We start from the raw sequence: 17,613 nt of genomic DNA, 5'->3' as shown, positions 1-17,613 counted from the left end.
CAATTGGAACAGCAGATGTCGCCAAATAGCATTAATTTCACAAATCTACAAAATCTCAATAATGGCTCAGTATGTTTGAACACACCAATGAAAAGGGTCTACCCTTTAAGTGTGTCCTCATTGTGGGTTTGACAATTTCAGACATGGCTTGGATGAGCTGAAAATAACTTTCTGTAAATAACAGACAGGATAGACACCAGAAGATGGAATGTGTGTTTCTTTATTTCGCCCAAGTCACTCAGAGCAAAACAATTCACCTGGCCATGAGCCATCCTTCCTTCCATGTACTGCGATCCATCTGGAAGGGTCTATCCCAGAGCCTCCACAAAGCAGGACCCAGATATTCCACATCTCCTTAACAGCACAGGTCAGCTAATCCCTGAGACAACAATTACATCAGCTGGCCAGAGCAACACACACATTCATTCACTCGCACAAATATATTCTGAAAGCATGCACACTCACGCAAATACATACGCACACACAGCATGGGTGTGTACAAGCAGTTGCCGAGAAGCAGGAACACACACGCACGCACGTCAGTCACCCAGAGGGGTGGACTCAGCTTGGAGTGGCATGGTGTTCTGTCTGGAAATAAATCCAGCCGCCTTAAGAGGACAGTGGAGAAACCCTGTCAAGCATACAGGCTTCATGCTGCATGTCAGTAGTACACAGCGGCTTCCTCCCTTCCATCTGCACTCATCTCAACGTCTGTGATTGGGGATAGACGTAGTTCTTTCTGATCAGTGCCAATTCAATAAAGGAAACAAGGAGAGAAAGCCACTTTAGACTGTTAGGATGCACCCAGTCTCCCTTCAGAACAGGGCCTGTATTCATAAGGAGTTTCATAGTAGAAGTGCTGATCTAGGATCAGGTTAACCCCGGTCCATGTAAACTTAATCAATTGCCTATGAGCTAAAAGATAACTGATCCTAGATTATTACTCCTACTCCGAGAAGCTTTATGAATATGGGCCCAGGTAAAGAGATCATATGGGCTGTTCTGCAGAGAAAGTACATCTAAATAAAACAAACTTGTTTGGCTGATATATCATACTTAATTTGCAGATGCATTTATCCAAAGCGCCTTGTATGTGGCCCATGCAATAATCATTCAAACACACAACTTAAGAGCCTAATGTATGTATGACTCAATGATATGATAGGATGCAGGCAGTATATGGAGAGTGAGGAGGTTATGAGAAGAATACATGCTCATGTTAAGGGTAAAAAAAAGTTTCTCTTTCACAATACAGACATAACAGAGAAACACTCCCTGTGGTTGTCATCAATCATTACATAGTATTCAGACTGAAGACGACCACATTACAGTGCATTATGTGTACAGGCCAGACTGAGGAAGAATCATCACACAACACTGAGCTAACACATTTAAATTCCCTTTTCTACTGCTTAGCTAGACACATGAGATAAATGCCTGTATGCCACCAGCTCTAAATCAGGTTAACATGAAAACAGTCAGATATCAAACAAAAGCTTTCCCTTGAGAAAAAAACAATTGAAAATTCCCTTGACGAAAGAAACAGAACGTTACGGCTGAAATGGTGAAACTGATGGAATGTTTGTTTTGTGCGTGTATCCTGGGACAGAATGGAACAGCTATGGACACCATATATGTATATATGTAATGTTCAACAGGGAGTGGATGTGTGACGTGTATGTGATCAGTGTCTGGACCTTAACACACCTGACAAACACACACGTCAAAGGAAAAAAACACATGGGGGCATTTTGGATATTCAGATAGCATATTTCTATGTAGAACAAATATGCCTCCGACATGTAGAGTAAGGAATCACGTCGGCTCTATTCGTGGTATTTCTATCTGCAACATTTGGCTACGGAACGTGGCCCTGGTTGAGGAAATAGGTCCCATATGATGAGTGAGATTATGAGATGAGCTCCACCTGATGGAATGAGAGAGTGTATGAGTGTGTGTGGATGTGTCAGGTCATACTGCTCAGAGAGAGGACAGGAGAAAGAGGAGGCAGAGGACAGCTAAAAGCACAGAAGAGGAATAGGCTCAGCCCTGCCAGACACACTGCACCCAGCGTTTGCATTGCACCGGCAACACAATAAACAACACACCTAAAACCAGAATGATAAAAGACTTCACATGTTAGGGGATCTCTTTGTTAGAGTTAGCCGTTGGTCCCTAAAGTTGGCTCAGATCTGCAGCACCAGTCCTGCGGCAGAGATGTTGTCCCCTCCCCCTGCAGTCTGGTAAACATCTGTGCACACCAGGTTGGGCGCCACACAGATCTCATAGTCATCCTCGTCCCAGCAGCTGACAGGCCTGGTCTCCTCTAGAGGGATCCGCTGGCTGCCCTCCTGTCGGCTCACAGAGAATGACTCGTCCATGATGAGCCGCGCCTTGCTGGGGTCGATGTCCGGTGAGCCGCACACGTGGCGGTTGGCGGTAAGCGAGGCCTTGGCCACGGCCGACATGGTGTTCTTCCACTGGGAGCCACGCGTCACAATCATGGCCTGGAACGCCAACGTGTGCACGTGGAGCCTGGACAGCGGCCGGCCTTTAGCGCTAGCTGAATTAGCGTCCACGCCGCTATCCTCATTAGCATCGCGGTAGCGCTGGTTGACCAGGCGGTAGAGCTCCCTCATCTGGTCGAGGACGGTTGCAACGCGGGGGTTAGGGTCAGAGAGTACGGTGACGTTAGAGCCCCTCAACAGGCTGAGCAGGTTGGGCAGCTCCTGCTCGTTCATCCCCAGGGAGTCGGCATTGGGCAGGACCAGACGCAGCAGGTCCCCCATTAGACCCTCATCCACAAAGCTGGCCATCTCAAAATGGACGCCCGTCCGAGGGGAGGAGGAGGAGAGGAGATTGCCCAGCCGAGAGAGCAGGTTTTTCCTCTCACCTGAAGAGAGAGTGAAAGATAAATTAGCAAAAGTAGTTAAACCACCAAGGCCTGTTGACACAACATTGAATGCACCCCAACACACAAACACTCCCGGTATGTGCTTTCCCACGCCGACTGAGGGCCAGTGGCCTGTGTGCCTGAGGCTACAGAGCTACTGTATAGAGGCAGGCATGTTAATCTCCTTTAATACCATTGAATGCACCCCAACACACAAACACTCCCGGTATGTGCTTTCCCACGCCGACTGAGGGCCAGTGGCCTGTGTGCCTGAGGCTACAGAGCTACTGTATAGAGGCAGGCATGTTAATCTCCTTTAATACCATCAGTCTGCACATCACTGGAAACCAACCCCTCAATAGCCTGCACTCCCCTCAATCTCACTCACAGCAACACAAACCACTAAAATACCAACAGTCTGTTACTCAATGGGAACCAGCACTGCTCTGAAAACACCTCCGAGCCAGTATCCACAATGCGTCTCAGAGTAGGAGTGCTGATTCAGGATCAGGTCCCCGTCTGTCCATGTAATCTTATTCATTTTGATCTAAAAGATCAAGCGGATCCTAGAACAACACTCCTACTCAAAGGCTTTGTGATTACGGGCCCAGGCCTCCCTATTGGAGACCGAGCTTAGTGGCGGACGAGGTGTTGAAGTATTCCCTCACCCTGTTGGAAGGGGAAGCTGTCCATCATTTGGAGCCCACCCATCACCAGCAGGTCAGGATGGAAGTCCTGCAGCTTATCCTCAAAGTCCTCCAGTGACGCTAGGTATGGGTTATGGTCATCACTGTGGACTATGTACCTGGACACACACACACAGGTTAGTGAAACAAGGCAACGGTCATAATGGACTATATTACAGGTACTTCAGGCCTCAAATTTCCCGGCATCGAGGCCCTTGTGTGGCCATAATTCCCCCTAAAAAAAATCTATGCCTTGCGGCCATTGCGCCGTTGGGCTGAATATAATAAGGATTTCCCTTCGCTGAGTTCCGAAGCACCTCTCACTCACATAGCGCTCTCAGATATCTAAATTCTTATTAGCCGATACCCGTCACGTGATCGGGTCCTTCTCACATGACGGTAGGCTACAAATGAAGACAGACACATCGGGGATGCAACGGTGCGCTTCCTTCTTATCAAATTCCGAGGAGCATATTGTAGATGTCAGAAGAACTGTCCACATTTACTTTGTCAGCCAACAAGATGTGTAATGAACAGCAAAAGCCTATGTCAATCTACTATCCCCCATTGTACAAAAGTTGACCTATTCTATTGGTCATCTTGTCGTTCTGTGCAATAAGTAAATATTTAAAACATTTATAAAACCACTGTACATCAAAAAAAGCAAATGAGGTTGATGCAACAGATCAGAACGTTTTGCTTAATGTTGATAAGCTATTTCTTCACATTATAAACACTGCAATGTGTCACGGCAGTAGGCTAGAAGCACAAATGTTCGAAAACGCAATTAGCCGGAAAACACCGTTCTCAAAAGTGTACTGCAAATGCAAGTGGTTTCATATGACAGATGAAAATCTCCTTCAGAAATGTAGAAAGAGGGAAGATCTAAAGATGCAACAACAAGCATGGGTTGTTAATATGACTAGGACTGTGTCTTTGGCTGCTGGACATCGAAAGAATGTTGAGAACGAGAGAAATACTGCTTTCAATGGCATATGAAGACATTTGTATGATCCCCTTAACATTCCTATGGTTGGGACAAGGTAAGACATACCCCATAAAATGACGAAAAGCGTCCATGTTTTAAACACTTAAGTTTATGCTTCAATAGTTTCAAAATGTTGACTGCCTCCGCTCAGATTGCAAGGTGGGGGACATTGCAGTGCGCAACAGGCCTTTCTCTCCTATCAGAACGAACACTGCCTCAAGTATAGACAGAATCAAGCCTTTAGATACACTATACAGTGCCTTTGGCAAGTATTCAGACCCCTTCACTTTTTCCACATTTTTTACGCCACAGCCTTATTCTAAAATTGATTAAATAAATACAAATCCTCACTAATCTACACTCAATATCTCATAAATGACAAAGTGAAAACTGGTTTAGAAAAAGAAAAGCTTTGTTTTTTTAATAAATAAAAACAAATACCTTATTTACACAAGTATTCAGACTCTTTGCAATGAGACTCGAAATAGGGCTCAGGTGCATCCTGTTCCCATTGATCATCCTCAAGGTGTTCCTACAACTTGATTAGAGTTCACCTGTGGTAAATTCAATTGATTGGACTTGATTTGGAAAGGCACACACACCGGTCTATAAGGTAACACAGTTGATAGTGCATGTCAGAGCAAAAACCAAGCAATGAGGTCAAAGGAATTATCTGTAGAGCTCAAAGACAAGACTATGTCGAGGCACAGATCTGGGGAAGGGTACCAAAGAATGGCTGCAGCATTGAAAGTCCCAAGAACACAGTGGCCTCCATCAGTCTTAAATGGAAGAAGTTAGGAACCACCAAGACTCTTCCTAGAGCTGGCCACCCGGCCAAACTGAGCAATCAGGGGAGAAGGGCCTTGGTCAGGGAGATGACCAAGAACCCGATGTTCACTCCGACAGAGCTCCAGAGTTCCTATGTAGAGATGGGAGAACCTTCCAGAAGGACAACCATCTCTGCAGCACTCCACCAATCAGGCCTTTATGGTAGAGTGGCCAGACGAAAGACACTCCTCAGTAAAAGGCACATGACAGCCCGCTTGGAGTTTGCTAAATGGCACCGAAAGGACTCTCAGACCATGAGAAATAAGATTCTCTAGTCTGATGAAACCAAGATTGAACTCTTTGGCCTGAATGCCAAGCATCACGTCTGGAGGAAACCTGGCACCATCCCAACGGTGAAACATGGTGGTTGCAGCATAATTTTGTGGGGATGTTTTTCAGAGGCAGGGACTGGGAGACTAGTCAGGATTGAAGCAAAGATGACCGGAGCAAAGTACAGAGAGATCCTTGATGAAAACTTTCTCCAGAGCGCTCAGGACCTCAGAATGGGGCGAAGGTTCACCTTCCAAAAGAACAACGACCCTAAGCACACAGACAACGGAGGAGTGGCTTCAGGACAAGTCTCTGAATGTCCTTGAGTGGCCCAGCCAGAGCCCTGATCGAACATCTCTGGAGAGACCTGAAAATAGCTGTACAGCAACGCTCCCCATCCAACCTGACAGAGCTGGAGGAGATCTGCAGAAAATAAATGGGAGAAACTCCCCAAATACAAGTGTGCCAAGCTTGTAGTGTCATACCCAAGAAGACTAGGCTGTAATCTCTGCCAAAGTACTGAGTAAAGGGTCTGAATACTTACGTAAATGTGATCAGTTCTTTATTTTTAATACATCTGCAAAAATGTCTTAAAACCAGTTTTTGCTTTGTCATTATGGGGTATTTTGGTATTGTGGTATTTAATCCATTTTAGAATAAGACTAATGTAACAAAATGTGGAAAAAGTCAAAGGGTGTGAATACTTTCCGAATGCACTGTACATACAAAAGTATGTGGATACCCCTTTAAATGAGTGGATTCGGCTATTCCAGCCCCACCCACTACTGAGAGGTGTAAAACAAAATTGGAAACTCCATAGTCAAACATTGTCAGTAGAATAGCCTTACTGAAGAGCTCAGTAACATTCAACGTGGCACCGTCATAGGATGCCACCATTCCAACAAGTCAGTTCCTCTATTTCTGCCCTGCTAGAGCTGCTCCAGTCAACTGTTAGTGTGTTACTGTGAAGAGGAAACGTTTACGAGCATCAACAGATCAGCCGCGAAGTGGTAGGCCTCACAAGCTCACAGAACGGGACCGCCGAGTGCTGAAGCACGTAAAAATCGTCTGTCCTCGGTTGCAACACTCATTACCGAGTTCCAAACTGACCCTGGAAGCAACTTCAGCACAAGGACTGTTCCGCCGGGAGCTCCATGAAATGGGTTTCCATGGCCGAGCAGCCGTTTAGCCTATTTAAATTCGGCTACATTTTTAGGCGCCTCATGTCGGCATCAGTCTGAACATGAAAGGCTGTAGCCAAAACGCATAGGCTATCAACAAACACTTCCATCTGTGGGCGAGTAGTATCGCGATACCACGCTAAAAAATAAACAAACATTCTGTTCACCCCGTCTCCCAAACGCTTGTTCATGTTGTTTTCTAAACATTCTCCAAAAACCTGTCATTGAAATTCACACTTCTACTCAATACAACAGATTGAATTTAACGTCACAGTGTTCGGTAGAATACTGCATAGAATGGCTGATTTGCTCATACTTGCCAAGGCCTACCTGCAATTTGGCTGGAGGAAAATACGTCAGTGGAGGCTGCTGAAGGAAGGACGGCTCATAATAATAGCTGGAACAAGGAACAACGCAAATGGAATGGCATCAAACACATAGAAACCCTGCGTTTGATACCATTCCACACATTCTGCAATAACTATTATCGCGAGCCCGTCCTTCCCAATTAAGGTGTCACCAACCTCCTGTGACATACATGCATAACGATTTGCATATCATTGTCAGTGAGGGGAAAACGCTACATGAAACCTTCTTTACTCTTCAGCCTAGTTTAGGCTTACATTAGGCCTATATGAATCCTACCTTTTGAAGCACATCTCATGAGTAGCAGACCCTTTTCCTTTCTTCCTGTGTAAATCAAATGTGCCTAAAACTACTGTCAAGTTACCAGGTTGTTAGCTAGCTAGGTATCATGACTGAACAATGGTGTTTGTTATCAACCAATAATTAGCGACCTGGGATTAGTTTTAAACATGGTTTGTGAAATGATTTCAAATGCGTGCGAATCCTGATATAATGAAAAAACGTCCCCTCCGTTAATGAGTCATATTCTTTTAACCGTTCAAGCAAGAGACAAGTCATTTTCTTTGCTGTAAAGCATGCCTTTCCCTCGCTGACACTCAGAGGCTGCATGACAATGAACTTGCAGTCTACTCCGACTGGTCTGTGCTCTCAGTTATAACAGGCCATGAAATTATACAACGTATCAACATTGCTCGCTGCTCCAATTTAACAAAATGTACAAATCTAACAGAAGACTCATGAGGGTCTGGATCCCCGCTCGCCATAACAGTTAAATGATTTATAAAAAATCTGACTGAGGAATAGACGTACATGAAGAGCAGACGGAGAGAAGCAGCTGAGTGAGGGCAGGTAGAGGATGCTGAGGGAAGCAGGTGAGTGAGGGCTGGTAGGGGATGCTGAGAGCAGCAGGTGAGTGAGGGCTGGTGGGGGATGCTGAGGGAAGCAGGTGAGTGAGGGCTGGTAGGGGATGCTGAGAGCAGCAGGTGAGTGAGGGCTGGTGGGGGATGCTGAGAGCAGCAGGTGAGTGAGGGCAGGTAGAGGATGCTGAGAGCAGCAGGTGAGTGAGGGCTGGTGGGGGATGCTGAGAGCAGCAGGTGAGTGAGGGCTGGTAGAGGATGCTGAGGGAAGCAGGTGAGTGAGGGCTGGTAGGGGATGCTGAGGGAAGCAGGTGAGTGAGGGCTGGTAGGGGATGCTGAGAGCAGCAGGTGAGTGAGGGCTGGTAGGGGATGCTGAGAGCAGCAGGTGAGTGAGGGCTGGTAGGGGATGCTGAGAGAAGCAGGTGAGTGAGGGCTGGTGGGGGATGCTTAGAGAAGCAGGTGAGTGAGGGCTGGTGGGGTATGCTGAGAGAAGCAGGTGAGTGAGGGCTGGTAGGGGATGCTGAGAGCAGCATGTGAGTGAGGGCTGGTAGGGGATGCTGAGGGAAGCAGCTGAGTGAGGGCTGGTAGGGGATGCTGAGGGAAGCAGCTGAGTGAGGGCTGGTAGGGGACGCTGAGGGAAGCAGCTGAGTGAGGGCTGGTGGGGGATGCTGAGGGAAGCAGCTGAGTGAGGGCTGGTGGGGGATGCTGAGGGAAGCAGCTGAGTGAGGGCTGGTGGGGGATGCTGAGAGAAGCAGCTGAGTGAGGGCTGGTAGGGGATGCTGAGGGAAGCAGCTGAGTGAGGGCTGGTAGGGGACGCTGAGGGAAGCAGCTGAGTGAGGGCTGGTGGGGGATGCTGAGGGAAGCAGCTGAGTGAGGGCTGGTGGGGGATGCTGAGGGAAGCAGCTGAGTGAGGGCTGATAGGGGATGCTGAGGGAAGCAGCTGAGTGAGGGCTGGTAGGGGATGCTGAGGGAAGCAGCTGAGTGAGGGCTGGTAGGGGATGCTGAGGGAAGCAGGTTTTTTAGTGCAGTAATTTTGCAGCGTAACTGCAGTTACAGTGCAGTATAACTGCAGTTACAGTGCAGTATAACTGCAGTTACAGTGCAGTATAACTGCAGTTACAGTGCAGTATAACTGCAGTTACAGTGCAGTATAACTGCAGTTACAGTGCATTACACTACAGTTATTCTGCAATTACTGTGTCCAAAATACCACTTTCAAAACTGCAAATTTTTTTGTATGTATTTTAAAATGTTGGCATCATAAGTATCATGATGTTTTGGTACCGTGATATTACAGTGGTACCAGTATAAGATGCATCACTAGTAGGTCCACACATAGATATGCACACACACACACCTGTTGGGCAGACACACACCTGTTGGCCCTGCGGGCGGTGTACTGGCCCCAGGTGGCTCCAGATGGGTACTCCAGGATCAGATGGATATCAGGCTCCTCCACCACATTACCTGCAACTGGACAAACAGAGAGGGGGGTGAGAGGTGGGGGATGGAATCAAGGAGGGAGATGTTAGGCATGTAACTGTGATGAGTGTGTGTACACACCTGTGATGTGCTGGGACAGTACATCAGCGAAGTCAGGGCTAAAGCTCCCCCCTAACAACACGTCGCAGCCCTCGGTTGCCATTCGACCAGCCATCACTGGGGCGTTGCCACCTATGGACCAGCGGTTGCCGGGCAACTCACGAGATGTCTCGACCAGCTGACTGAACAGGGTGTTGTTCATCACAAACCGCCTGAGAGAAGAGGTGGGGGAGGGAGGTACCAGAAAAAGGGAAGGTCAGAAGGTAGAAACATTACTGCTTAAAGCACAAAACCATACCCAGAAACTTTCTACAAGTGTGTGTGTGTGTGTGTGTTGCATACATGGCCTCAGTATAATCAGATTAACCTACAGGATGAGTCACAGCATCAAGTAGATTAGAGTTTCATTATGGTTAGTAGAGCCCAGGCAGCACCTGTGTGTTGCAGGACTCTGGGCCTTCCTCTTCTCTACATATTAGTATCAACCAGGGTTGGGGTCACTTGAGTTGAAGTCACCCAATTCAGGAAGAGATTTGAAAAGAACATCAAACTTTTTAAATAGCTTCTCATTTTCAGTTTATTGAGAATTATATATATTTTTTAAATGATTGAATTGGAATTTCAGTTTACTTCCTGAAATGGACTGACTAATTCTAAGTGACCCCCAACCCGGGTATCATCAAGCCACAGTGCATCAGTATACACAGACTGACAGCTCCATGGTGAGAAAGGAACGCAGACTGTTTTCATTACAACTTAGTTTCACACACTGAGCACATACATACATCACAACTGAAAAAGGAGCTAGCATTGAGAGAAAACCAGAGCCACGTTTGGCAGCTAACTTGCTACTTGTTGGAACAATCCACATTTCAAACAATAAAACTGGACACCCTACCTCTGTTTTGGTAAAAATATGAGGGACGGGCCTGGAGAAAGGTAGGTATAACCACTCAAAGGACTGATCATTGCAACCATATTTTGAGGCTAAACAGTGTTGGTTTACATTTACAATGTTTACAAACATTGAAGTAAAATGGGATTATATTTTGGTTTCTGTTGAGGTGTGACCGTTGAACCTAGCTCTGTCAAATTGGTTGTTGGCCAATGCTAGACAGCCATTTTCAGGTCTGCCATAGATTTTCAAGTAGATTTAAGTCAAAACTGTAACTCGGCCATATGGTAAGTTACTCCAGTGTAGATTTGGCCTTTAGGTTATTGTCCTGATGAAAGGTGAATTCATCTTCCAGTGTCTGGTGGAAAACAGACTGAACCAGGTTTTCCTCTTATCTTGAAAAGCTCCCCAGTCCTTAATGATTACAAGCATATGTAACCGATGTGAAATGGCTAGCTAGTTAGCGGTGGTGCGCGCTAATAGCGTTTCAGTCGGTGACGTCACTTGCTCTGAGACCTTGAAGTAGTTGTTCCCCTTTTGTAGCGCGATGGGTAACGCTGCTTCGTGGGTGTCAGTTGTTGATGTGTGCAGAGGGTCCCTGATTCGAGCCCAGGTAGGTGCTAGGAGAGGAACGGAAGCTATACTGTTACCCATAACATGATGCAGCCACCACTATGGTTAAAAATATGGAGAGTGGTACTCAGTAATGTGTTGTATTGAATTTACCCCAAGCATAACACTTGTAGTCATGACAACAACAAAAAAAATCAGTATTAATTTAGTGTCTTGTTGCAAACAGGATGCATGTTTTGGAATATTTTTTATTCTCTACAGGTTTCCTTCTTTTCACTGTGTCAATTAGGTTAGCATTGTGGAGTAACTACACTGAACAACAAAAAACATGTAGTGTTGGTCCCATGTTTCATGAGCTGAAATAAAAGATCCCAGAAATGTTTCATATGCATATAAAGCATAGTTCTCTCAAATTTTGTGTACATATTTGTTTACATACCAGTTAGTGTGCATTTCTTCTTTGCCAAGATAATCCATCCACCTGACAGGTGTGGCATATCAAGAAGCTGATTAAACAGCATGATCATTACACAGGTGCACCTTGTGCTAAGGATAATAAAAGGCCACTATAATGTGCAGTTGTCACAACACAATGGCACAGATGTCTCAAGTTGAGGAAGCGTGCAATTGGCATGCTGGCTGCAGGAATGTCCACCAAAGCTGTTGCCAGAGAATTTTATGTTAATTTCTCTTCCATGAGCCACCTCCATGTCATTTTAGAGAATTTGGTAGTACGTCTAACCACGCCAGCCCAGGACCACATCACGGTTCTTCACCTGCGGGAACGTCTGGGACTAGCCACCCGGACAGCTGATGAAACTGCAGGTTTGCACAATGGCCACTGGCACGCTGGAGAAGTGTGCTTTTCACGGATGAATCCCGGTTTCAACTATACCGGGCAGATGGTAGACAGCCTGTATGGCGTTGTGTGCACGAGCGGTTTGCTGATGTCAACATTGTGAACAGAGTGCCCCATGGTGGCGGTGGTATGCGCATGCATAAGCTACTTACAACCAACACAATTTCATTTTATTGATAGAATTTTGAATGCACAGAGATACGGTGACAAGATCCTGAGGCCAATTTTCGTGCCATTCATCCTCCGCCATCACCTCCTGTTTCAGCATGGTAATGCATGGCCCATGTCACAAAGGTCTGTACACAATTCCTAGAACCTGAAAATGTCCCAGTTCTTCCATGGCTTACGCACCCAGACATGTCACCCATTGAGCATGTGTGGGATGCTCTGGATCGACAGCGTGTTCCAGTTCCCGCCAATATCCAGCAACTTCACACAGCCTTTGAAAAGGAGCAGGACAACATTCCACGTGCCACAATAAACAGCCTGATCACCTCTATGTAAAGGAGATGTGTTGCGCTGCATGAGGAAAATGGTGGTCACACCAGATACTGACTGGTTTCTGATCCACACCCGTATTATTATTTATTTTTATGTATCTGTGACCAACAGATGCATATATGTTATGTCCAGTCATGTGAATTCCATAGATTAGGACCTAATGAATTTATTTCCATTGACTGATTTCCTTTTATGAACTGTAACTCAGTAAAACCTTAAATTGTTGCGTTTATATTTTTGTTAATTGTACAATGTTGTTGATCCATCCTCAGTTTTCTCCTATCACAGCCATTAAACTAACTGTTTTGAAGTCACCATTGGCCTTATGGTGAAATCCCTGAGTGGTTTCCTTCCTCTACGGCAACATTTAGGAAGGATGCCTGTATCTTTGTAGTGAATAGGTATATTGATACACCATCTGAAGTGTAATTAATAACTTCATCATGCTCAAAGAGATATTCAATGTCTTCCTTTTTACCCATCTACCAATAGGTGCCCTTCTTTGTGAGGCATTAGAAAACCTCCCTGGTCTTTGTGTTTGAATCTGTTTGAAATTCACTGCTCAACTGAGGGACCTTACAGATGATTGTATGTGTGGGGTACAGAGATGAGGTTGTCATTCAAGAATCATGTTAAACACTATTATAGCACACAGAGTAAGTCCCTGCAAGTTATTAAGCACATTTTACTGCTGAATGTATTTAGGCTTTCCATAAATAAGGGGTTGAATACTCAGACCCAAGACATTTCAGCATTTCACTTTTAATTCATTTGTAAAAATGCCTAAGTACATAACTCCACTTTGACATTATGGGATAGTGTGTAGGCCAGTGACACAAAATCTAAATGTATAACTTTCTGAAGGCATTGTATGTATCATTAATGTAGCAACTGCAGACTGCCCCTTTAAACAGAAATGGATGATAACTGGAGTCCAAGCCAAAGACTGTTGATTTGAGAAGGTGTGAGAGGAACGGCGTTAGACTATTAATTATGATTAATGCCTTAGTCTACAAGGTGTGGTAGCGTATCAGGATCTTGACTGAGTGTGTACCCTGCTAACACCATGGTGTTCCTAAACTAGAAATATCCCCCCTGGTCTCTTAGTTTCACACACGCGCGTGTTTCTAAACGCCTTTGCCTTCTAACTTTGTCCTTCAATTATTTAACACCACACAGTGCTTGGCCACTCACTCTGCAGCGGCTCCCGGGACGAAGAAGTAAGCGAAGCTCTGTGCCAGCTGATCAGCGTTCTCTATGTAGTCATGATGGAGAGGCTGGTTTGTGGGTGGCAGGCCGATCTTATTCAGCAACCTCACCCCGTCCACGAGGATGTCTACACAACCCCCTAAACCTGGAGGGAAAGGAGAAGGTAACAGTATTTAACACTGTAGAGAATCACAACACAACCCCCAAACCTGGAGACAGAGAGAGGAAGGTAACAGTATTTGGGAGGGAACATAATTCGATGCCCCCTGCACAACAGTCCCCAATCCCTGCAGTGAGCTCACTATGTCAGCACCCCCCCTTGCCAAAACACAATCATTACTGCAAAGTCACTCATTAGTGACTCATGTATACTCACGTAGCGTAAATGCACTCATGTAACTAACTGTGTATAACAAAAGGCTTGTGCAAGGTACAGGAATCACTGATATTGAATTAAACAGTTGTGCAACAGCATTATATTCAAGGTTCAGAGAAATAGGGATGTGCAATACTGAGTATATGAGGGGTGAGATTATGTCTGGCCTATGCCATGATGTCTCCCATTCCTGTTGGGCTGTATAACCGCCTAGCGGGCACTGGACCATCCACAACAGCTGGGCTTTCCAGAGGTTGGTGCAGTCTGCCCAACGCATCACCGGGGGCGCACTTCCTGCTCTCCAGAACACCTACTGCACCCGATGTCACAGGAAGGCCAAAAAGATAATCAAGGGCATCAAACACCCAAGCCACGGCCTGTTCACCACGCTATCATCCAGAAGGCGAGGTCAGTACAGGTGCATCAATGCTGGGACCGAGAGACTGAAAAACAGCTTCTATCTCAAAGTCTATCAGACTGTTAAATAGCCATCACTAGCCGGCCTCCACCCAGTTGCTGAACTTAGTCACTGTCACAAGCCGGCCACCACACTGTTACTCAACTCTGCACCTTAGAGGCCCTATGTACATAGACATGGAACACTGGTCACTCTAATAATGTATACATACTGTTTTACTAATTTCATATGTATATACTGTATTCTAGTCAATGCCATCCTATTTAAGTATTGCAGTACATATACTATTATATCCTATGTATTATGAAGATATATTACATATTCTATACTACATATTCTATCCACATACTGTCCATAATGTCTATATATCCCATCACACACACATTTATACTCTGGACTCCAACATTACGCATCCTAATATTTCTATATTTCCATTATTTTACTTTTAGATGTGTGTATTGTTGTGATATAGATATTTGTGCACTGCTGGAGCTAGAAAAACAAGCATTTTTGCTACACCCGCAATAACATTGCTAAATATTTGTTTGCGACCCATAAAATGTGATCTTGTCTCTAATCTCTACATTACTCCTTGGACCCAGATTCGTGTCCAGATCTCCACAACCTTTACTCAGTCTAGCCATGTGTCTGCAGAGATAACTGGGTGGGTCAGTATGTTGGTAGATACTGGGACAAGTTAACAGTGGCTTTTGGTGCCAGAATGCAGAAAAACTGGTAACACTCGTGACAGTTACAAAACTGGATGCCTGTAGTAGTCTCCAAATACCTCAGGGTTCTCTCGTGTGTAGTGTGTGTAAAGGAGTTTTTATGCCTAAATGCAGAGATAACACATGCTTGTTGCCCCAGAGTCCACAAAGAGGGTATATACTGATAGCTGTTCATCACTGGTTAATGGAAAACTAGTTAGGCCTAAACCAACGACAACTAACTACATTTCCCCAATACATCTAGTATACAGTACTGGATTGGCAAGTTAATTTAACAAAGAACAGTAAGAAACAAATAGGTCTGACTGACAATGATAAAACATTCCAGCTAGGCTACTTCCCTAATTATTATGGTACTTGGCTCACTAGCTAGCTAAAGCTAAATAAAACCACAATATTTGAAAATGGTTTCATAAAAAGATGGTGGTGCTTGCTTTACCAGATAGTTTTCATACCAATCCAGAACCCCATCCAAAATGCATTACCTCTCCTGCGCATCAAAGCAAGGTTACCTAAACCAGAGATAATACTAATATACGTGGCTAAATTGAGCTAGCTAACTGATGTTAGGCTTAGCTAGCTGGTTATACAGGATTCTCACCTATCGCCACCCTGGGTCTGGCGTTGTTAATCCCCACTTTGCTTTCAGCCCGCAGCAGGGAGGACAGCACTGTGTCCAACCGGTCATCCAGCCTTGAATCCCCGGGAGGTCGGAACCAGTACGCCAGCAGAACCACCGCAAGAGACACTGCCGTCCCATACTTCATGAATGAAAACCCGCTTCCTCGCTCCATGGCCAGCAGTGGCTGCGGACTCACCAGAACTCCTAAAGCAGCAAGGACGAGAAGAGCGCTAACTTGGCTTGCAAACAAACTGTATTTAAAAGACAAGTATCCCCGGGATGGCAGATGAGTTGGTGGTTTCAAGCGAGTATGCAGCAGGGTCAACAGTAGCTGTGGAGGGGGAGTGACAACAATGCGGAAGTAGCTAGCTCGGGGCGGGCACATATTCTTCGGTCGTCACGAGTTACCACAGCCCTAAACCCCGCCCATTTCTACAATTTCCCTTCTTAACACGTGATTTTAAACCTAACACTGACCTTTAATCACACTGCTACATTTATGCCTAACCCTAACCTTAAATTAAGACCAAAAATCACATGTTTGTTTTCATTAATTTTTATTATATAGCTATTTGTGGCTGTGTGGTAACTAGTGGAAACTAGATTCTTCGGCTTGCAGTTTGAGCTAGTCTCTACAGTGGGAGACTTTTGAGCTAGTTTGACAGCATTTCCAGGGATGGGAATAAATTACAATGACAAAATACAATTGCAAAATATCCTAAAAACCAATGTATGAAAATAAAATATAAGATACTTTTGCAAATGTAAAAATAAATGTTTTGTCACACCCGTGGTATTAGGTATGTTATAAACTGGGTGGTTTGATGCGTCGTGCGTGGGAACAGCCCTTAGCAGTAGTATATTGGCCAAATACCACACCCCCTCGTGCCTTACTGCTTAATTATAAACTGGGTGGTTCGAGCCCTGAATGCTGATTGGCTGACAGCCAGGCATATGAGACCATATACCACGGGTATGACAAAACATGTATTTTCACTGCTTTAATTGCATTGGTAACCAGTTTATAATAGTATTAAGGCACCTCGGGGTTTGTGGTATATGGCCAATAAACCATGGCTAAGGGCTGTATACAGGCACTCCATGTTGTGTTGTGTGAAAGAACCGCCCTTAGCCGTCGTATATTGGCCTTATTGCTTAAATATACCACGGCTGTCAGCCAATCAACATTCAGGGCTCGAACCCCTCAGTTTATAATGTTATTTATTTAACTTAGTTGAATGCTCTGCCACTCTGGATAAGAGCGTCTGCTAAATTACCAAAATGTTAATGTATATGTTTTGGGGCGGAGCTCATTAGAGTAATACTCAGCATGCTTTGCAATTGTAAATTTTTTACATATACATTTAGTTAATTTAGCAGACGCTCTTATTACATCATAGTGCCATCAGATTTTTGATGCCAATGTAAGGTGAAAGGGGGCCACAAAATTGTGAACCACTATAAAGAAATGGTATAGAAAAGTATTTTGTATTTTGAAAATACAAATGACAGTTTGTGTAGTTCAGCCCAGTGTAATACAACACACAAAATACTCAGAAGTAATGAAAATGTCTATTTGAAATGAAAATAACAGAAATACTTCCCATCTCTGAGTATTTGTAGTAGATTTTCACCTACTCATGTAGACAAATTAAGTTTCTAGCTAATTTTGGATTACATTTCTGTTCAATTCTGAAAACAACGTTGGATCCATTGGTTGAATCAGTGGTACCTGAGGTCAGGTAAGTGTGCACAACGTTGTATCGCCCTCTTGCGGTGACTCTACTAGACATAGTGTTCTACTCCAATGGTTCGCAACCT

General features: G+C 44.9%; 1 protein-coding gene across 1 annotated transcript; it reads right to left on the bottom strand.

The window, feature by feature from the left end:
• Positions 1–200: 200 nt before the first annotated feature.
• On the bottom strand, positions 201–16,159 carry LOC110498099 (ADP-dependent glucokinase). The gene is made up of 6 exons (XM_021574683.2): positions 15,772–16,159; positions 13,634–13,793; positions 9,633–9,823; positions 9,446–9,542; positions 3,562–3,698; positions 201–2,893 (listed from the first exon to the last, which is right to left on the bottom strand). Exons 1-6 carry the CDS (start codon positions 15,962–15,964, stop codon positions 2,187–2,189), a joined length of 1,485 nt encoding a protein of 494 aa, XP_021430358.1. The 5' UTR covers positions 15,965–16,159; the 3' UTR covers positions 201–2,186.
• Between the last annotated feature and the right edge of the window lie 1,454 nt (positions 16,160–17,613).

This window comes from Oncorhynchus mykiss, chromosome 19, assembly GCF_013265735.2.
Source record: "Oncorhynchus mykiss isolate Arlee chromosome 19, USDA_OmykA_1.1, whole genome shotgun sequence".
Taxonomy (NCBI): Eukaryota; Metazoa; Chordata; class Actinopteri; order Salmoniformes; family Salmonidae; genus Oncorhynchus; species Oncorhynchus mykiss.
The sequence above is the reverse complement of the archived record's forward strand: the minus strand, read 5'-3'. Positions and strand labels throughout refer to the sequence as shown.

Coding starts and splice junctions, on each gene's coding strand:
- LOC110498099 (XM_021574683.2), bottom strand. CDS start 15,964: ATGGAGCGAGGAAGCGGGTTTTCATTCATGAAGTATGGGACGGCAGTG. Junction 13,794..15,771: donor CAGACCCAGGGTGGCGATAG/GTGAGAATCCTG, acceptor CTTTCCCTCCAG/GTTTAGGGGGTTGTGTAGAC. Junction 2,894..3,561: donor CAGCTTCCCCTTCCAACAGG/GTGAGGGAATAC, acceptor CTCTCTCTTCAG/GTGAGAGGAAAAACCTGCTC.